The sequence below is a fragment of the Haemorhous mexicanus genome, chromosome 30 (genome assembly GCF_027477595.1).
Source record: "Haemorhous mexicanus isolate bHaeMex1 chromosome 30, bHaeMex1.pri, whole genome shotgun sequence".
Lineage (NCBI taxonomy): Eukaryota > Metazoa > Chordata > Aves > Passeriformes > Fringillidae > Haemorhous > Haemorhous mexicanus.
This window is the reverse complement of record NC_082370.1, coordinates 5,042,398-5,062,517: the sequence shown is the minus strand read 5'-3', so window position 1 is coordinate 5,062,517 and position 20,120 is coordinate 5,042,398. Positions and strand designations below refer to the sequence as shown.

General features: G+C 59.3%; 2 protein-coding genes across 2 annotated transcripts; both read right to left on the bottom strand.

The window, feature by feature from the left end:
• Window positions 1-383: 383 nt before the first annotated feature.
• On the bottom strand, window positions 384-4,585 carry LOC132339883 (cytosolic purine 5'-nucleotidase-like). Its single transcript, XM_059870483.1, has 18 exons — window positions 4,482-4,585; window positions 3,980-4,053; window positions 3,777-3,894; window positions 3,602-3,697; window positions 3,425-3,516; window positions 3,277-3,334; window positions 3,069-3,162; window positions 2,912-2,965; window positions 2,727-2,810; window positions 2,557-2,598; window positions 2,007-2,114; window positions 1,783-1,849; window positions 1,528-1,698; window positions 1,302-1,353; window positions 1,159-1,219; window positions 862-1,038; window positions 639-740; window positions 384-539 (listed from the first exon to the last, which is right to left on the bottom strand). The coding sequence occupies exons 1-18, from the start codon at window positions 4,568-4,570 to the stop codon at window positions 492-494; spliced, it is 1,587 nt and encodes a 528-aa protein (XP_059726466.1). The 5' UTR covers window positions 4,571-4,585; the 3' UTR covers window positions 384-491.
• An 871-nt stretch (window positions 4,586-5,456) lies between these two features.
• SLC20A1 (solute carrier family 20 member 1) lies at window positions 5,457-13,847 on the bottom strand. The gene is made up of 11 exons (XM_059870467.1): window positions 13,675-13,847; window positions 13,066-13,532; window positions 12,838-12,978; window positions 12,653-12,738; window positions 11,383-11,479; window positions 9,707-9,826; window positions 7,958-8,206; window positions 7,324-7,873; window positions 6,893-7,078; window positions 6,557-6,641; window positions 5,457-6,108 (listed from the first exon to the last, which is right to left on the bottom strand). The coding sequence occupies exons 2-11, from the start codon at window positions 13,379-13,381 to the stop codon at window positions 5,947-5,949; spliced, it is 1,992 nt and encodes a 663-aa protein (XP_059726450.1). The 5' UTR covers window positions 13,382-13,532; window positions 13,675-13,847; the 3' UTR covers window positions 5,457-5,946.
• Window positions 13,848-20,120: the final 6,273 nt, after the last annotated feature.

Sequence of the window (20,120 nt, the reverse complement as noted above, 5' to 3'; positions counted from 1 at the left end):
TCCATCTTCCCACACTGGCAGGTGCTCTCTGCTGTGAACAGTGACCATACTGCAGCTGTGGAAGGTGGGGGAGCCCCACTGTCACCCATCCAGCCCCAGCAAATAGTGCCCCTGGCCCCATCACGCTCTTCTCCTCTCCCTCTCCCGAACCCAGCCTTGGCTCAGCATCTTGACTGAGAAATGGATGCTGGCAGAAGCCTCAGAGCAGTTCCAGCGTGGGGTGGCTCTGCTCTGTGGACTGCTGCTGGCCTGGCCCTTCTGCAGAGCTGGGGATAGCTCGGGGCTGCCACCTTCTCCCTAGGGGCTTGTGCTTGCCCCAGCTGCTGGACAAGGATTTGCAGACTGCCCTTTGCCTCCGCCTCTCAGGTGCAGGGACAAAGCAGTTTTCCTTTAAAACCAATTTTATGTCTCTGGTGGTAGCTAGCCATGAGTGCAAGTGGTCCAGGGCCACTGAATGTCTTCCCGTGGGTGGCATGGCAGTTGGTGTGTGCTCAGGCTTCTCCATCATCTTCCTCCTCCTCACTTGAGTCCTGGGGGACCTGAGGCAGTGCAGAAGGGGCTCAGTGGGCACAGAAGCCCAAGGGCACCAGTGTGGCAGGATGCCAATGTCCTTCTGCCCCTGTGCTCCTACCACCCACCTGCTGGTGAGGGTCACCATGCTGAGCCAGCCAGGGAGGAAGGGCAGTGCTGGCGTCCCCTGAGTCCCGGTGAGAGTGCTCCACCGTTGACTCATGGGCCATCTGCAGAGTGGGGGGGGACAACAAGGCTCCCAGAGAGAGGCTGGCACCAGCCCATGCCCCCTCAGGCAGGGAGGGAAACTGAGGCACAGTGGGTGACCAGCAAGGCCTGGGGAGTGCCTACCAGGACAGGGGGAGCCCGGAAGAGGTAGCTGAAGGGGTAATAGAGGAAGTTGATGAAGGAGGCAGCGTAGAGATCTGCATAGCGCATCAGCTGGTTGGCAAAGAGTGTCTGACGTGAGCCACAGCGGAACAGGCTGCCCATCTTCCCATAGCACATGTCCATCTCATGTGTGACTTTCTGTGGGTGTAGCAGGACAGTCAGGGCACCCCGTGGCTCCTGGGGGCCCTCCACAGAGGAAGTTGTGGCAGGGGGGTGAACTGAGCTGTGTGCCAGCAGGCACAGTGCCCTGGGTGTCACCTGGATCCGACGCTTGATGGAGCTGATGTCTGGGCGCTCACTACTGCCACTGTCCAAGTGCCTAGAATGGAACAGACCCCGCTAAGGGCTCACCTGGAGGGTGTGCTTCCAGCCCTGCCTGTCTCCCACCCCAACCAACTCACTGGTACAGCTCGGCCAGGAAGAGATCCAGGCTCCGCAGCTCCTCAAACAGCTCTGCAAGGGCACCAGGGCCAGCTCAGTGCAGGAGCATCACCCACGGCCCAGCACAACCAACAGAGGGTCAGGGCATGGCCTACTGAGGCAGTTTTGCCATCAAGGGGTGTAGGAGGCTCCAGGTCACCTGCCCTTGCATGGTACAGTCTGTGTCCCCAGCCCAGCACTGCTCACCACTCTTCTCTGTCCAGACCTGCAGCTCTCGAGCCAGCTCAGGCACCACCAGGAAGGTGCGCCAGCCCTGCCGCTTCTTGGATTTCAGGATGTCCCCAAAGATGTGGTCCCCCATGTAGAGGATGTCCTTGCCCTTCACACCCAGGAGGTCACACACCACATCTGAGGAGCCTGTGAGAGCCAGGGGTCAGGGTGGGGGGTGGGCATGTCCCCCTTGCTGCCCACAGAACCCAGAGAGCCCAGCTGGGCGCTTACCACCGGAGTACACAGCACAGTGCTGCAGGGGGCCAGTGTACGTCCCAATGCGCAGCTTCCCTGTGTCCTGCAGGACAAGAGGGCCCCAGGATGGGGACACTGTGACCTGTGCCTGCTCGATGGCCAATCAGCCGTGAATCCACCTTGCTGTGCCCACAGGAGCCCCCTCAGGGCCTAGATAGTGCCTGCCCCCCTCAGCCCTGTAGCAGGGGAGAGGTGCCCACCGTGTCCACCTGGCGCAGGACGGTGCCCTCAGCAAAGAAGAGGGGCTTGCGGGTGTCCACCACAATCAGGTCGAAATAGGACCTCCAGGGCCGCCGAGGGACGTCAGCCTGTGGATGGGGAGGGGGTCAGCAAGAGGGTGCACACTGTGCCCCCCACCTGTGGCTGCAGCTCTCTCCACAGAGAGCAGCAGGCACAACTTTCCCAGGCACTGTGCTGGGGAAGGCTGTGAGAAGACCAGAGAAAAGAATGATCAACAGCTCTTATCTTCACCTGCTGCACATGTGGAATGTGTTATGGAGATCTGTTTACCAAGGGGTGATTTCTTAGTTGGCCAAGGGTGAAGGTGTTTGGATTCAATTGACTAATCTGGAAAAAGCTGTATCAGATTGTGTGGGCTGTCTGGAATGGTTTTCCTAATAGTATAATAAAGTATAGTATAATAAAGTGATTGATCACGCTTCTGGAATCATGGAGTCAATGCTAACTATTACCTTATGCAGGGGCCCACTGCTACAATACCCACCCAGCCCACAGTGGGGACAGACTCACCTTGACCTCATTGCTGAAGTCAAACAGGTAGGACATGATGGCCTGCAAGGACATCTGGCATCATCACTGCTGCCCCCAGGCAAGGCAGACCCTGCCTGTGCTTCAACACAGCCCCTCTGCCTCCCCCATGCAGGGCAGGGGGGGTGGGGGACAGGGACACCCCTACTCACGTCAGTGTAGGTGTAGTCACTGTTGGTGGCCAGGAAGACCTTCCCCACCTCCTTCATGCGGCTCAGCAGCAGTGGCACACGGGGCTAGTGAGGGGCAAGTCAGTGGGGGGGAGCACGGGGGGGCCACAAGGAATTGACCGAGGGGAGCCGTGTGGGGAGGGGTCCCTGGGATCTGTACAACTCACATCCTTTACCACGTATTTCTCCAGGTTCTCCAGTGTCTTCTCCTTGAGGCAGCCCTGCAGGAGGAATGGGGTGGGGCTGGCCAAAACCTCCCAGGGTGTGCGTGTGGGAAAACCCCAGCACTCCCACCAGCACCAGCTCCCTGCCCCCTGCACCTACAGAGAGGTGGACGTGGTCCATGGCCTCACGCACATCCTGAAACATGCTGCGGAAGGACATGAAGAGGTTCCCGTGCTTGTAGCCGGTGTCACAGCTGCAACAGGCAGGAAGGGAGGGGTGAAAGGGCTGCCCTGCTAAGGGAAGCTCCCCCCAGAATTTACACCTGTCCAATTCAACACCAAGCCCCCACCCACCACCTCCCTCTTACTTGACATATCTGGAGCAGTTGGTGAAGAAGTCCACGAGACAGGCATAAAGGTGGGCCTCTGTGAGGGAGGGGGCTGTGAGAAGGGGTGCAGGGCAGGACAGCACCCCAGGGTGGTGGGAGGGCCAGGACAATGGGGGTTCTCACTCACCTGTGAGGTTGAAGAGGGTGTTGAGGATGTGGAAGCGTTTCATGTCATCCCGCTGGATGAACTTGTTGGGGTAATAGTGGAGGATTTCAGCTCTGGGGAGGGAACATGGAGCTGCACTCCACACTGAGGGACCTCCAACCTCCCCCTGCCCCAGGGGTGGTGAATTCCCAGACTCACCCCTTGAGGAAACGGAAGCCATGGGCACAGACCAGCAGGTTCCCATGGGAATCCACCTTCAGCAGGTTCCCGTACAGGGCATCAAACACCAGCCCCCTGCACCACACAGCTGTCAGTGGTGGGGGGCTCCCTTCCTCTCCCCTCCCATCCCTGGGACCCCCCTCCACAAACTGACCGGGTGGGGAAGGTGGGATCATATTTGTAGGCAAGGATCTCAGGAGGGTACCCGATGGTGACAAGGTGCTCCAGCAAAAGAGCGAAGGCCAGCTCCTCGTAGTCAGGCGACTTGTACACTGCAGGGGGGAGAGGGGGATGTGGGCAGGGGCTGGGGGAATCCCACCACTGCCCCACCCTGCCTTAGGGCCCCACAAAACGCACTGGCCAAAGTGTAGTCCATGTCAAAGCCAAAGCACTTGATCTTCTCCAGCGCCAGGCTCCGGTTGACGAAGATCCTGGGGGTGAGTTATGGGGTGAGGAGACGTTTAGGGCTGGGGGTGGCACAGAGGAAGAGATGGGGTCGTGTTTCCCTATCCCAGTCCCTGGTCAGTGCTCTGGGAGAGTTGTGGGCTCATGCCGGCCCAGGGCCCCCACAGCAAGTTATTGGAGCAGAAAAATGGGCTGTGGAGCTGGAAATGGAGCTGGAGAAGGGACGGGAAACAGTAAGCCCCTGTTCGGACCTGCTCCCACCCCGGCATGTCGACACAGCAGCCAGGGCCTCTGCCCCCTCCCGGTGCGACAAGGGTCCTGTCCCGTACCTGAAGCCCGGGCCCTTGCTCGGGGTCCCGCTCCCCTCCCGACCTGTTCTTCCCGCAGCCCTCGCCCCGCATCCCCCGCTCCTGCTGCCCCCGGCGCTCGCAGCCCCCCGCGGTCCCCAGCCCACCGGTGCTGGCAGTCCCTCCGCAGGGCCCGGGGGTCGCCCAGCCCCGGGCCCCGGGCCGCCGCCGGGCCCCGCTGGCCCTCGCTGCCCATCGCCTCCGCCGTCGCCTCGGGTCGCCGCCGCTTTAACGGGGCCCTGCGGAACCGCCCCCCCGGCCCCGCCTCGGGCGGCACGGGGCTGGGGCACCCCGGGGCCGTGACCCCCGGCCGGGGCAGCCAGCCCCCCGTGCTCCCCCGGGGCACGGACAACCCTTCCCGCCTGTGCCCCTCACATGGGGAGCGCTCCCCGCGCCCCCCGAACGGGGCTTCCGCTCCCGGCGCTGCCCCCGCGCCCCCCGGCCGGGCCCGCAGCCCCGGGCCCTGTTTGCCCAGCGGCGAATCATTAACCGGGGTCAGGGCCCGGCCCCGCCGCCGCCCCACAGCCACCCTCAGGGCACCGTGGAGCCGCCCCGGCCTCACACAGGGGGATCGGGAGGATGGGGCACGCCCGGCCCGGGGGACACCCGCGGGGCACGACGAGCCCAGGGGCTGCCTCACGTCTGCACACAGCGCCTCCCGAACCCTGCATGAGCCGCCCCAGGCACGGGCCCCCTCTCCCGGCTGCCCCCGCCGGGGTTCTTGCGACACCCCAGGGCCGCTGACGTGAGCCCCGGGCCGGCCTTGACCCAGGCAGGAGGCAGCAGCCCACGGCAGCTGCAGGGGCAGCGGAGCAGCTGCTGGCCCCGGGCTGCAGGGGCACGGTTAAGGCCGGACACACACCCACATCTCCCCACAGCCGGCAGGAGCCGCCCCCAGGTGCAGGGCCCCGATAACCCCAGTGCAGGGCTGCTGACAGCCCCTCCCGTGACACACGGGGCACGTGGGGCTCTTATCTCTGTCCCCAGCTCCCTCCTGGGGCACAGGGCCAAGGCAGGGACGGCTGTGGGGCAGCAGCTGGGGCCCCCATTGTATCTCAAATCCCCAGAACCACAGGCAGCACTGCCCTATGAAGGAAATCTTTATTAAGTCCGAGGTAGCAGCAGTGACAGGGGCCGAGGGCAGCCCCCAGGGCCCCTGAGCAGGATGGTGTCCACAGCACTACGCAATGGAGGCAAAGCTGAACGCTGCACAGCCTGCAAGAGGGGCACCCCACGGCTCCCCGGCCCTTTGTTCCAGGGCAGGCAAGGACCAACCTCTGTCCTTCCCCCAAAAATCACTGCCAGGGGACCGGCAGAAGTGAGAAAGTGGCCCCCAGTAACTGCTTATCTACAGCTACAGCAGATCAGGGGGTCACCTGGGGGCACATACAGCCCTGGCAGTGCACCCCTACAATGTTAGTGCCAAGACAGTTATATTTAAAAAAAAAAAGATACTTCAGTGACAGCACTATGCGCAGATGGGCGCAGGCGCCACCCCACAGCAGGCAGCCTCGGTGGCTCCTCAAGGGAGGACAGCAGTGGCAAGCAGGAGCAGTGGGAGCCCTGGTGCCCTCACACCTTCAGGACAGCGAACTTGAAGACAGCCATGATGGCAGCGCTAATGAGGCCAGAGATGGGGACGGTGACGAACCAGGCCATGAAGATGTTTCGGAAGAGGCGCCAGTCCACTGCCTTCCTGGAGCGCAGCCAGCCCACTGAGACGACGGAGCCCACCTGCACGAGGAGCCAGGGCACTCTCAGCACCAGAGCAGCCCTCTGCACCCCCCAAACACACGCTTCACCCCTCAGGCAGAGCCCTGGGTCCTGCCCTGGCCTGTGGGCACTGCACAGAGCGCAGGCAGGGAGTGCAGGGCGAGGAGCTGCCAGCCCAGTGGGGTGACAAGACCAGGATCCCGCAGCACTCGGGTTCCCATGGCCTTTTGGCAGAGCCTAGGGGACCATGAAAGGGGTTTTGTTCTGCCATCATCTCCCAAGTGCCCCAGGGGCCCACCCCGAGGCTGAGCAGCCACTGCCACATTGAGATGCAAGCAGCGGAGCTGGGAGCTGACAGTGGCCAGTGGCCCAGAGTGGGGCCTCCCACCAGCTCAGCCCTGTGAGCACCAAGGGCTGGGAACTCTGTGCTCACACTGAGCCAAAGCCATGCCCCTGCTAGCCCTCCTACCTTGCAGTGGGTTGTGCTGATTGGGAGGCCGACGTTGGAGGCAATGACCACCGTCAGCGCTGATGCCAGCTCGATGCTGAAGCCGCTGCAGGGACAGAGAGCAGATCAGAACAGGGGCACTGGCTACCCCAAAACACCGTGGGCTCAGCTCAAGGCAGCACAGCTTGGCTCTGCAGCCTCCCATATGAGCCCCCCAGGATGCAGCAAGGTGTTGGAGCCACACACACCCCAGCTCCACCACTGAAACCCCCAGGAGAGAATGGAGAGGGGCTCCTGGAGCAGAACGCAGCTCTCAGGCTGCATGGAACCTCCCCTCTGCTCCATGGTAGCCCTTACCTGGATGGTGTGATGGGAGTCAGGTCCTTCCCCATTGTCTGGATGACTCTCCTTCCCCAGACCCACAAGCCAATGCAAATCCCTGCACCCCCATAGAGAAGCAGCCAGATGGGAGTTGCCACCTTGGTAGCCACATCGCCCGTCTGATAGACCAGGAAGAGTGCAACCAGGGGCCCAATGGCATTGCTGGAAGAGAAAGAGGATCTGGTCTAGAGGGCCAGAGGCTCTTGGCAAGATAGATTATCCCTGGAAGTGTTCAAGGCCAGGTTGGATGGCAAGTGGAGCAACCTGGTCAAGAGGAACATCTCCATGGCAGGGGGTTGGAACAAGGTATTTAAGGTCCCTTCCACCCCAAACTATTTTGTGATTCCACGATTCTATGAGCACCAGCCCCAGCTAGCAGCCTCCCTGGCTCCCGTAACTCCACTGACCTGACATCATTGCCACCATGAGCGAAGGAGCCAAAACAGGCTGTGAGGATCTGCAGGAACTGGAAGAGCAGAGACACCTCAGGCTTGTCCTGCTCGTGCCACTCTTCCAGGGAGCCAGTGCTGCCCTTGCGGTCAGCAGGCCCCAGCTCTGCCTGGGCTGTGTTCAGGTCCACATCTGCAGCCGGGTGTGCGTCCGCCACCGCGTTGCAGTAGCTGGTGTAGCTGTCCATGCGGACCCTCTTCTTAGCATCCACCACAGACCAGCTGAGCTTCTCCCCCTCCTCAGCGTCCCTGGCACGCAGGGAGTCCAGGGGCATGCCACAGATGGCCATGGTGTAGGAGGTATAGCTGTTATTGCGCCGCAGGGGCTTGTCCCCCGAGTCCCCCATGCAGTCCCCCATCTTGGCCAGGTGCAGCTTGTGCAGCAGCTCCTTGTAGAGGCCGGAGTCCTTGTGCACAGTGTGGTACTGGTACTGCCCCCCTGAGCCCAGCTGGTGGCCCACTGCCTGGCTCAGGTGGACCAGGTTGCCGTTGGGCAGCCGCACAGCTCCTGCCAGCAGGGACAGCGGGGTTAGCACCAAGGGGTGCCTGGGCTGGGGGAGTCCTGGCACCCCAATCACCCCCTGCTACTCACCACTGTCAATGCTTGTTTCCTTCAGGTCTAGGCTGGGGAGCCTCTCCTGCTCTGGGGCCTCCTCCAGCTCCCCCAGGTTGAAGGAGACCATCCTCTCCTCCTCCACTGCCCGGGGGGGAATGGCTGACCCTGCATCAGCAGCGGGGCCCTTGGCATCTCCCAAGGGCATCTTGGCCTCCTCCTGCTCCTCCTTTGGGCAAACATTCTTCTCCATCAAGGGGCTTTCAGAAGGACTTGATTTTATCTCTCCTGCAAAGAGAGGCAGTCACCATCAAACCCCTTTCCACCACTACACCCAATGCCAGCAGCAAGCCCACACCCCTTGCCACTCAGATTTATGGCAGCCAAATAAAATTTACAGCTCCTCCACATCCTGAACTTTGGAAACTGCTGGACAGTCACACCTTGTCCCGGGCACAACAGCCAAACCATCTAAGCCAGCTCATCCCCTATTTTTAGACACCCCCACCCACACGGGGTGTGGTGAACACCATTATGGGGCTTTTATGTCAGTAATGTCTAGTGCAGAGGTTCCTCTTTGGGCCATGTTTGTCCCATCCCTGTGGGCAGTGGGATGCTCTGGACCCACTTCTGGAGCGGCTATGACCCCTGAAGCTGACAGAGAGGCGCCCAGAAGAGCCCAGCCCCTCTACCAGCCCACCAGCTCCAGCATGGGCTCCTCTCCAGCTTCCACTGATGGATGACAAACCCAAACAGGAGCTGGTCTCCACCCCCCAAAGGCAGCCTGGTTTCCTGTCCACCCTGGGCAGCCAAACCAGCAGCACCAAGCTGTGGAACCTGTGGCTGTTCCTCCACCTCTGACAGTAAAAGCATGTTTTCTCCAGGTGAAAACATGAGGTCAGCTCCTTCAGACAACAACCAAAACCACCTTCTTGTCATAAACATGACCATTTCCCTGTCACTTTGTTTGCCTCAAGGGCTGGGCTGTGGCATCAACCTTCCATCCTGGCACCCAGGCCCAGAAGAACTGTCTCCCCCTGCATGCCCACCTCCTCCCAGGGATGCTGTGGGCAGGCAGGGAGCATGTCTGACAGACAGAAGAGCCTACCTCACCTCAGGGGCAGGAGTTAAGTTAAACAGCTGGAGGATTGTCAAGAGCAGCCATAAAGCTGTTAGTCACACCCCAATTACACCAGCACAACAAGGACATCCCCTCATCACCAACTCCCAAGGTCCCAGCCTGCACACATCATTGATATTCAGGACCACATGCACTTCCAAGCACTGCTCCAGAGGCAGAGCTCCAGGCTGATCCTTTGGATGCCTTTCAATAGAGTGTTTTGGGTTTTTTTGCTACAGGGGAAGGATTTCGTCAGCTTTAAACTTGTGATCTGCATCAGCCAGGCCAAGGATTGCTCAGCAGGTATGAGAAGATTAAAGGTTACAACAGGCACGTTGTCTCTTGCCTTCTCTCTCCTCTATTAGAGCGGGACAAGCTGTCTGACACTGCCCACAGCTCCAGGAGAGATCATCCTGCAAGATCCATCAGCCCCAAACACTGCTCAGCAGCACAACAGCTGCTCCTGGGGGGGTTTGGGTGCCTGGGTTAGGAGCAGGCAGAGCCCAGGGTGCTGAGTGCCCCAGTGACTCAGAGCAGGTTAATCCCCCAGTGAAGAGGAGGATTCTGTTAATAACAGCCCCACAGCTAATGGGATCTCCCACTGGGAAGAGAAGTGGGTTAGCCAGAGAGTGCCCTTCCCAAGGATTGCAAAGGGACGTGGTACTTACGGTCGATTTTCTTCTTCATTCTTGGACATACAAAGAACCAGACGACGAGAGCACAGACAACAGCACTCCCCGCCGAAATTAGGAGGATACCCCAGAGAGGAAGTTTGTCAAAGCCCAGCACTAGGAAATAAAACAATGGATCTTTGAAAACCTCCGGGCAAAACCCTCCTCAATTTATGACTTTGGTTTTCCCAGGCACAGGGACTCCATCACCTGCAACAGCCCTGAGCTAATCCATCTGCCAGGGAGAAACACCACTGGGAAGGCATCACTGACCATGCTGAGACCCCAGGTATGCTCTCAGCCTCACAGGTCACATTCCCATCAGCAGCTGACCCTTCACGGCCCCTTCCCCCAGCCAAGCCCTGTACAGAGTGGTGCATGCCCCAGGCTCCACACAGCTCTTGTCTCCTCATTTGCTGCAATGTCAAAGGAAAAAACACCTCCTAGTGTGGCTGCTGCAGCGCCAGTGCTGCTTCCCTGCTCTGGAGAGGACACAGACGCCTGGGCTGCTCCCCCCCTGGAGCTCTTCAGCCCCTGCAGTTTCTGGGGAGGGCAGCTCTTCTGCTCCAGGAGTCAATGGCAATTTAGGCTTCATGGCATCTGAGGTGATACATGACCCACTTAGGAGCATTCTCACAGGCAGCCTGACTTTGAGCAGAGGACTGGCATCACACTAGCCCAGGCAGGGCATCAGGTGCTTGTGACTATCCAAACCCTGCATTTGCTGCTGCAGGCAGTGCCTTATTGCTCCTGGAGCAGCCCAGACACCTCAGCAGGCACAAGTCTGCCTGCAAACCCTGTGCTCAAGCAACCTAGAGCTCACTCAGCAGTTCAGGGCTCAGGATAAACACAGATCCACTTTGGACGTGTAAAGTGATCAAGTGATTTGGGAGCAGCACCAGTGCCCCCAGCAGCACCACTGCAAGCCTGTCCTTCTCTCCCCCATGTTGCAGAGTCCGGGGAAAGGAAAGCTGACATCCCTCCAAAAAATTTTCCAGCCACTGTTTACAGAGCAAACCCTGCCAGAGCCAGCACTGCCTGCCTGCATCCCACCTCCAGAGGCTCCTCCACAACAGGAAACCCACGCTGACACCAGAAAACAGCTCAGGCCGAGTCATAGAAGCAAACAATGGAGGTGACGGAGCCTCTGGCTCCACGGGCAAATCCACCTAGCCCTGCTGAGCCCTCTCTTAGTCCTGCTTGTGACCTGTCCCCTGCAACACAGCATCCTAGCTTGGCTTTTCCACCTGAAGCTCAGACTCTGCAGCACACAGGCCAGCTCTTCTGGACAAGAGTAATTAGCTTGTTTTTAGGGACAGGATGAAGCAGGAGGTGCAGCCCCATCCCTGCTCCTAGCCCCACTGCCGGCAGCCAGCAGATACCTGAGTTTTAGCACAGGTAAGAGAAGGGAAGGGGAAGCCATGTTATTGGCCAGTCCTGGGAAGTCTAAGGAGAAAGGTCTGGAGGAGTTTAGTTTGAGCAGGTCTCTTTGGCTGGGCAACTACCTAGCCCAGACAGTGCAGGCTAGCCTGCCGCCTTCCGTAGCCGGCACAGGCCAGCCGCCTTCTAGGAGATCTCAGCCCTGTAAAGCAAAAAAGGGGTAAATCGTGCATTTAATGGAGGCTTTAGAAAGAATTTCAAAATTCAGGCTGAAGCATTTGCTGTGCACTTACAGGGTGCCCCAGTGTACATGATGGAGAAGAGGTTGATTCCCACAGTGCAAGCGTAGAAGACGGGCAAAGCTCGCAGGCCGTTGGGAACAGGATCTGCCTGGAAAACACAGAGCAGTGCTGCAGAGAGGCACACTGGGGGCTGTGCAGCATCCCAGGAGCAGCAACAGATTCTGTCCAGAAGGAGTTTGTGCCCTCAGTCACCTACAGATGACAGCCCCCAGTCAGACGGCCCTGGCTGGGAGGGCAGGAGGCAGCACAATACCTGGATCCCACATGGCTCCCAGAGAGCTGGGCCAGGCCCAGCCAAGGGTTCCAGCACTCCCAAGGCTGGAACAACTCATCTCTGTCTGGCTTCTGAACCCTTTCCCCGGCTCCCCAAACTGCCACCTCCACTTACATTTTTCTTTCAACTTTCCAATAACTTTCAAAGCTTTTGCCCCTTTCCAGCTGACTTGAACAAAATAAAAAGTCCATTAGTCACAAAGGAGCTTATTTGACCACATACCTGGCAGCAAGGCCCTCACCCCAGCAGCAGGAGTGCTTAATCCCCACTGCTGCCCAGCAATTGGGATTTGGCATCAGGACAAGCACACCAAGCCCTCCTGAATGCCAAGCAGCACGGGCCAGCCACGCTTTGGGAGGCTGGTTGCTGGTTACACAAGGTTACTGTGACAGCGGTGACGCTGAGCTGTTTTAAAGGGCTGCCTGATAAGATCTAAACGTCTCTTCAATTGTTAGAGGTAAAACTTAAAGGAATTTAACCTCAGATATGCAGAAGAAAATGGTGGAGTTTCTCTACATAGTTGGGGTCTCAGGAATGTGGTTTCCCCAGCCACAGGAACAATTCTGTCCCTCCTAGCTGAGGAATGCCATGGCTGTGGATAAATACCTTCACCTGCAGCCCACCCCATGGGAAAAAAAAAAAAATCCCTACACCAGGATTTTGGAAAAGCCCGGCTGACAGCTCTGGTCTTATCAATTCTGAGCAATTTCATTACTGGGAAACAGAGCTGTTCCTGCTGAAGCCAGGCAAGACAACTCCCAGGTTTCAGAGGGGAGGTGATGCCCCAACACCCTCCAAGTCCACTCTGTGGAGTGGCCACAGGCCCCATTTTCTCACGTCTTTAGCTCCCAAAGGGCTCCCCTGATGCCAACACAGACACTCATGGATGTGCCAGGAGAAGCCCTGGTGACCATAAGCCAACCAACGAGTCCACTGAGAGCAGCCCAGAGCCCCAAAGCATCAGAAAACAGGGCAGATAACCCTTACCTTACAGAGGATGAACCTCTGGACGAGGAAGAACAGGATAGCAGACATGATGCCCGAAAGAAGGGGTGAGATGAACCAGGACAACACTAGAAAGTGGGAGGCACAATCAGCATCCTGCTGCTGGAAAAGGAAGCCCAGGGACGCACTAGGTCCACGGCTGGGGTGGTCCTGCCAGCTGCACTTACCAATCTTCAGCAACTCAGACCACTTGACACCTTCTTGCCCTTTGGCCACCAGTGAGAAGCCAATGGTGGCTCCAACAATGCAGTGGGTTCCAGAAATGGGGAGCTTCAAGAATGAAGCCATCAGCTGCCACACAGCAGATCCTGGAAAAGAAGCAGCCGACTAAGAAAGCCATCACCAGGGCACCCTGGGACACAGGGTCCCTACACCGTGACCTCCATGCTCCTTACCGGACATGGCGCTGATCGAGCCTGCCATCAGCAGCTCCTGTTTGGAGCTGTACATCTCTACATCAATCAGACCCTTGCGGATGGTCTCGCTGACCTTGGCTCCCAGCAGCACGGAGCCCACCGTCTCAAAGATGCTGGCCAGGATGCAGGCCTGCCGCAGGGTCACCACCCCCGAGCCCACGGCCGTGCCGAAGGAGTTGGCCACGTCGTTCGCACCGACAGAGAAGGCCAGGACGAAGGCAATGATGAAACCCAGGACCAGCATCCAGAGGAAGTCGGTCATGGGGGCGGTGAGCACGGCGGGGGTCGGTTCCATGGCGGGGGCGGGGGGATGGGTTAATAAATTAGGTACAAAATTAAATAGAGGGATCGCTATAGGGCTCGGGGAGACCGCGCCGTCCTAGGGGCCCGTCGGTCGCAGGGGCTGGGGGCCGGCTGCCGCGCCATGGTCCGCGCCGCTCCTCATCCTGCGGGAAGGACAGAGCTGAGCAGGGCGAGCACCGGAACCGGCCCTTCCCGCCGCTGGTAACGGCCGCTCCCGCGCGCGCCACCGCCCCCTCCCGCCGCCATGCGTGCGTGCGCCCGCCCCTGCCCGTCACCGCCGCTCACCGCTGCGCCGCGCCGGGCCGCGCTAACCGGGAATGCCCAGTTGCGGTGCCGCTTGGCTGCGGTGCCGCTGCGCTGCCGCTCGGGCCCCGCTGCACTCCCGGTCGGCTCCGGTCGGTCCCAGCCGCCCGACTCACAGCGCGCGGCGCCTTTAACACCGCCCTCCGCCCCAGCGTGACCGCGGCCCCGCCCCCGCCGGGCCCGGCCCCGCCCTCGCTTCCCATTGGCCCGTGGGCGAGGGAGAGGGCGAGGCCGCGCCGCCATTGGGCAGCGCTGAGCACGGAGACCGGGCCCGGGCCCGCCCCTCTTGCGGGCGGCGCGCCGGAGAACCACGTGCACGCCCGGTGTGCCCCGGGGGAGGGACGGTCCCGGAACCGGCACCGGCACGGCATGGCCGGGCATGGCACCGGCATGGCACCGGCACGGCACCGGCACGGCACCGGCACGGCATGACCCGGCCTGGCCGGGCACATCTGGCACGGCTTGCCACCGATGTGGGCTCCGCTACAGTGTGGCACGGGCACAGCCCAGCATGTGTGAGGACTCAGGCTGGGCTCTAGCACAGCCCGACACGCTTTGGCACGGGTGTGGGTCCGTGTGGGTCTGGCCCACGTGTAGAACAGCTCTGCTCAGCTCCAGCATGACCAGCCTGTGCCAGGCACTGCAATAGTGCTGCACCAGCCCAGGCGGGCACGGAGCTGCTGGCCACAGGGCTGGCACTGCAGTGTGGCTCAGTCCTGCTCCAGTGTGGCTCAGTCCCGCTCCATCTCTGAACTGGCACCACACACGGGTCTTGGGCCTGCACTGGTGGAGACCAGCACCAGCCCAGGTGTCCCCACCGGCCTGAGCAAGGACCACACGTGGGGACTGAAACCAGTTCCCACCAGAATCAACCACGGCACCAGATCCAGTTGGGTGGTGGTAGCTCAGGGGGTCCTGCAAGGTCCCAGGAGGTCCTGCAGGGTCCCCCCAGCCCCTCCAGCCTGGGTGGCACAGGCAGGGGTGAGCCCCTCGCGTGCAGTGTCTGTGGATAGGTGTGCACACTCAGCCCCACGTGCCCAGGCGCACGCTGGGGGCACACGTGTGCCTGGAGCAGGGGGAGCCCCACTCCCATTCCCATCTGGGGTGATCATTTCCCAGCAGGAACCACGGCTCAGTGCTCAGAGGCCACGGGCAGCCCCGGGGCAGGGGTCAGCCGGCACAGGAAGCTGGGGTGTGTGGCCAGGGCCTGTGGGGCTGCATGGGTCAGTGGCTGGAGCTGGCACAGCCAGGCCATTGCACACCACCACGTCATGGGGACAGCAGTGACAGGGGGCTGCAGATGGCCCCTGGTACCGGGGGAAGTGGCCAGGGTGCCCCAGCCCTGCTGCATGGCTGCCCCTGCGTCACCCGGGCAGAGTCCATCCCATGTCCCCATGGGCCCTGTGCCCCAGGCCATGTGCAGCACTGTGTGCACTGAGCCACACAGGCTGGGCCTGGGGGGAGGAGGGACGTGTACCTGGGGCCTGGGGACCCCCTGCCACTCTCAGCTCGCCAAAGCTTCAGCGGGGGTGAGCCCACACCTTTCCCCTGTCCCCACTCCACATTCCTGTAACCAGTGGGTGTCCCAATCTGCGCTAGGTGTGTGAACTGGGGAGGAAACTGGCAGGAGTCCCTGGATGAAGCTGGTAGGATCCATGTTCTAGGTGCCCAGATCCTGTATCCCCAAGCTGAGAAGGGATCCAGGTGTGTCTACACCCCTGCAGGGGTAGAGGCAGGTCTGGGGAGCAGTACTGGGCAGACAGGTGCAGCTACAGGTGCATGAGACACAGCACAAAGTGCGCAGGTGTGGGGCCAAGTGTGGAAGGCTGTAGCCCTGAGCCTTGCAGGGGGTACAGAGGGGTACAGAGCCTTGCACAGATCACAGAACTGAAGAGATGGACTCAGGGCCAAGGATGTGCTGGGAAGGAGCAGGCTGGGTGGCCCCAGAACAATACACTGCAGGTTCCCAGCACTGGGAGGGGATCCTTAGACCTTTGTCAGCTTCACTCCTGCAGTGAGCCCCACCCCGAGCAGTGGGACTGTGACACTGGAGGCAATTAAGGCAGTGAGGCAGCACTCTGGGAACTGCTGGGAAACACCCTGGGAAACACTCCAGCCTGTGGACATCTCACCTGCAGAGCCAGGGGCTACATCCCCCGTCCCAGTAACACCAGTAAGTCTGCAACTCCTGCACTGGGAGCCTTTGATGGATGCTGAGTGTGCCCTGAAATCCACCTGCTTGGCATCACCACTCCCAGTCCTGGTGCTGGCTGGGACCTGCAGGTCCCCGGTGTTCAACAGCATCACTGGGCATCCCAGCACTCATTGGCACACTCTGGACCTCCTAGGTTCATCAGCAGTCTCCAGAAACCCCCAGCATTGCAGCTGTTGGTGTCCCTGCCTACCCGAGCTCCACTCCTGACTGATCCTCTTACTTCACATTGTCCTACTTGGTTGTTAATTGGTAATAAATTAAAATTAATTTTCCCAAGTCAAGCGTTTTGCCCATGACTTAACTGTTGAATGATCTCTCTCTCCTTACCTCACCCCAAACGTTGTTCCATGGCTCTCACCCCTGCCACATGTGCCTCCATGGCCCTTCCCTGTGTCACCAGTTGGGCACTGAAAGTGCAGTCATGTTCTGTGAGAACTTACACGATCCAGATTCATGAATAGTTTGGTTTGTTGGAGCAACAGGAAAGCAGGTTCAGAATAAATGCATGAACCACAGAGTGTTAATATGTCGTGACAAAAGGTATAGAACAGAATAGATATAAAATATTCCTGGGTCTGTGAGTTTCTGGAGGCTGGGAGGCACTCAGTGCCTGTTCTGGACAGCAGCCAGACACAGACAGAGCTCCACAGGCGACACCTGCACAGGCAGCCCACCTTCTCCTGGTGTTCCAGTAAGTTGGGATGGAAAAAGCCCTGCCAAGATCAGCCCCAGCTCACTCAGCCAGCTCCTTTCCTTGCCGTGCATTTCTCCAGGGGATGGTGCCCAAGCATATGAAACAATGGGAGACCCACTCACTGCGTGCTGGTGGATCACTAGCAAAGGCATTAGTGAACACAAACTTGAATCACATTGTGGGTAAGGCTGAAAGCACCAACAGTGGGATCATCTGGTCCCACCTCCCTCCTCAAGCGAGGTCATCTGGAGCACATTGCACAGAATTGTGGTCAGACAGTCCTGGAATATCACAAGTGGGTGAGACTCGACAGCCTGGGCAATCTGTTCCAGTGCGTGGCCACCCGCACAGAGTTCTTCCTCACGTTCAGCTGGAATTAATATGAATTTGCAAAAACACAACAAAGGGTCATGTCCAGGGTCACTGTATTGCTTACAGCATGGATAATACATAGAGTGAAAATCAAATTAGAATCAATTGATTGTGCTGCTGCTCTTTATTTATATATACAAATATTCTCCAAACATTCTGCTAGCTCCTGTCTGGCTGCCTGAGCCCTCTGAGCTGGCTCAGGCAGCTGCAAGGCGCCTGTGGACAGAGGAAGCTGCTGAGGTGTGCTGGGGCACAGGGTGGGTGTGAGGCTGTGGAGCAGCCTGGGCACCCCTGGGCTGTGGGTGCCCACTGCACAGGGCACAGAGAGAGCTCTGGGCCAGCTCACAGCACCACTCTCCACTTCCTGGTCACCCAGAGCTCGAAACACCTCATGCCACCCAGTGCTGCCTCAGCAGCTGTCCTCTGCCCCCCCAACTCACTTTCTCCTCTTCCTCCACACCAGGATCCCACAGCACAGCACCATCCCCAGCAGCATGGAGCCGAGGATGGCCATGATGCCTTCGATGCAGTATGTCTGGAAGGAGCTGGCATCCACGGCGTTTGTGTCTGCCCTGCCCAGCACGGTGTTGGGCTCTGCCTCGCCGTCCGCGGCGCCCGCCTCGGCCCCGCTGCCCCCGGCGCCGGCCGATCTCCTGCTGACAGCGCTGCTGAGCCTCAGGCTCTTCACACCTGCAGCACCAGAGGTGCACATCAGTGTGTCCTGCACACCTCTGGCCATCTCACCAGAGGGTTGACATTGCCAACAAATGTTCTTTGCCACCTCGCTAGCTGCTCTGAGCAAGGGAATATCCTGTGGTGGCAACGTTTCCATGGCTTCAGTAGAAACCAAGGGAACTCCCAAAGGCCTTGCAGGTCCCCACTCTCTGCACCCTTTCTCTCCTCCCAGCTTTGCTAACAGTTTGGAGTGGCCTTAATCCAGTTCTTCCAGTGTCTGCCTTTGCTCCCTGCTCCTGGGGATTTTTCCCACAATTTCTCTTGTGCTCTGGCCAGGGATGATCTGACTGCGGCAAACACGGTCCCCAGGACTCAGCTGGAGACACAGCTGGCACTACAGACTCTGGACCACTCTTGCAGCTCACCAGTGCCCACAGGGCATGACATGGAGGGTCCCTCAGTGAGGGTCTGAGTGTGGGTGGGGGGTCTATGGTGTGCCCCTACATGCACCTGAAACCTCTGCTGCCTGACTGTGCTGCTCAGGAGTGACCTGTACCCACCTCCTACTATCATCTTCAGCTCCCTCAGGATGTCATGCAGCACTTTGGATGTCTCCACGGAAGATTGTCCCCTTCCATCTTGATACTCTGGACCTTAATGCAGAGAATAAAGTTGCATTTTGCCCCCAGCAAACCCTGGGAGCAGCCCTCAGGCCATGCAGTCGGTCAGGACTGACGAGTGACTCCTGCAGTGCCAGGGGAATTCCAGTGCAGGGTCCAGCTGAGAAGTTGGGAAAGCCCTGCTTGTGCCCACAGCTGCAACCAGACTTCCCCAGGGAGCTCCCCTCATAGCCTGGAGCACCATCTGTCCTGATGGAACAGAACAGGGAAGAGGATCATGGAAGAACATAGCACACCCAGACTGTGCTCCCTGATCCTGGGGATCCTTCACATTTCCCCACAATTCCTCTTGCACTTGCCCATCTTTGCTGAAGGATACAGCTGTCCCCGTGGTCAGGACTCAGGGGGTTGGGCAGAGAGTATGGGGGGATCACAGAGAGCACAGCTGGACAGGGGGAGCACAGCTGGACAGGGGGAGCACAGCTGTCTGACCAATCGACCCTTGGAGTGAGATGGACAAAACGCACTGCAGTGTCAGGGGGGTGCCCCCCTTTGGGCCCCAGCTGTGAGGAGGGATCCCCTGTGTTGTGCTGGGGCCTCAGGGATCTCACAGCCAGGCTGCATGGCCAAAGCATGGCCATCCCCACACACCTGCTGTGTGCACGGCGCTCTCCCCGGGGCCTGCCAGGCCTTCCCCAGGGGCCTCCTCCTCCTCTTCCTGTGCTGCAGAGAGACAGAGAGTAAGGGCATCCTGAGCCCCTGCTGCCTGTGGGGCTCTGCAGAGCAGACCTGGCCTGGCTGCCACCTACCCACGGGCTGGGCTTGCCACGGAGCAGCCCGGGCTGGCAGGGCCAGCAGGAGCAGGCTGAGAGCCAGGGCCCAGCGTGCCTGTGCCATGCTGCAGCTGCTGCAGCCGTGACACCCGCCACACCTCCCTGCACCGCACACCTGCAGGCCTGGCTTTGGGTTCCACAGGGCCCTTTGTGACCTCAGGGGCTTCTACCAGCAACGTTCTGCCATCTCCACGGCAGTGTCTCCTGTTCTCCATCTCCACCCAAATGTTCCCCAGCTGCTGGAGACAGCTCAGGCAGAGCCACCAGCCCTTCCCCAGCACACACAGGCTTCTCTGGAGCTGCTCTAGAAAACTCTGCAGAGACCACCTGGGACTTTACCTGTGTCCAGAGGAAGTCCAGAGGAAGCCTGAGGGTATCAGGCAGCTGCTGGGGTGCACCTGCCCTGAGCAGGGACCAAAGGCTTCCTGGAGTTCCCCTGGAGGAGTCAGGAGCTGGCACCTAGGAGTGATCTCGAACCCTTGGTGCCCACATCAGTCACCAAAAAGGACTGGCAGCTGGCACAGGAAGCTGTTCACTTATTTGGCCCCTCAGAGAGTAAGGAGAACACTCAGAAAAGCAAAGGAAACAGAACTTGTGGGCTGAGATTAAAACAGTTTAAGAATTGAAATAGTAATAGTAATAATAATAATTAATAATAATAATAATAATAATAATAATAATAATAATAATGGACTTGGTGAGAGGGAGACAACAGACAAGAAAACAAGTGATGCACATTACAACTGCTCAGCACCTGCTAACCAATGCCAAACCAGTCCCCAGATGTCTGCGGGGCACCATGCAGCTGCTCCTTCACCAACCCACCTTTGCTGGCCACCTCCGTGCCAGGCCACTGTGCCACTGCCCTGGGCAACTTTCAGCCAGGTCCTTAGACAACTTATAAATAACCTAAAAAGTATCTGCAGAGTTGTAAACGTGTTTTACAGCACAGAGCAAAGTATGTTGTTCCAGTGTTACTACAGGCATTAAAATGTTCATGAACAGGATCTACACCTGAC

Excerpts from the sequence above, each read along its gene's own strand:
- LOC132339883 (XM_059870483.1), bottom strand. The coding sequence starts at position 4,570 with ATGGGCAGCGAGGGCCAGCGGGGCCCGGCGGCGGCCCGGGGCCCGGGG. Across the intron at positions 4,054-4,481 it reads CGGAGGGACTGCCAGCACCG|GATCTTCGTCAACCGGAGCC; the intron begins GTGGGCTGGGGA and ends ACTCACCCCCAG. Across the intron at positions 2,811-2,911 it reads AGAAATACGTGGTAAAGGAT|CCCCGTGTGCCACTGCTGCT; the intron begins GTGAGTTGTACA and ends GCCCCTCACTAG.
- SLC20A1 (XM_059870467.1), bottom strand. The coding sequence starts at position 13,381 with ATGGAACCGACCCCCGCCGTGCTCACCGCCCCCATGACCGACTTCCTC. Across the intron at positions 12,979-13,065 it reads CTCGATCAGCGCCATGTCCG|GATCTGCTGTGTGGCAGCTG; the intron begins GTAAGGAGCATG and ends CTTCTTTTCCAG. Across the intron at positions 11,480-12,652 it reads AGAGGTTCATCCTCTGTAAG|GCAGATCCTGTTCCCAACGG; the intron begins GTAAGGGTTATC and ends TGTGTTTTCCAG.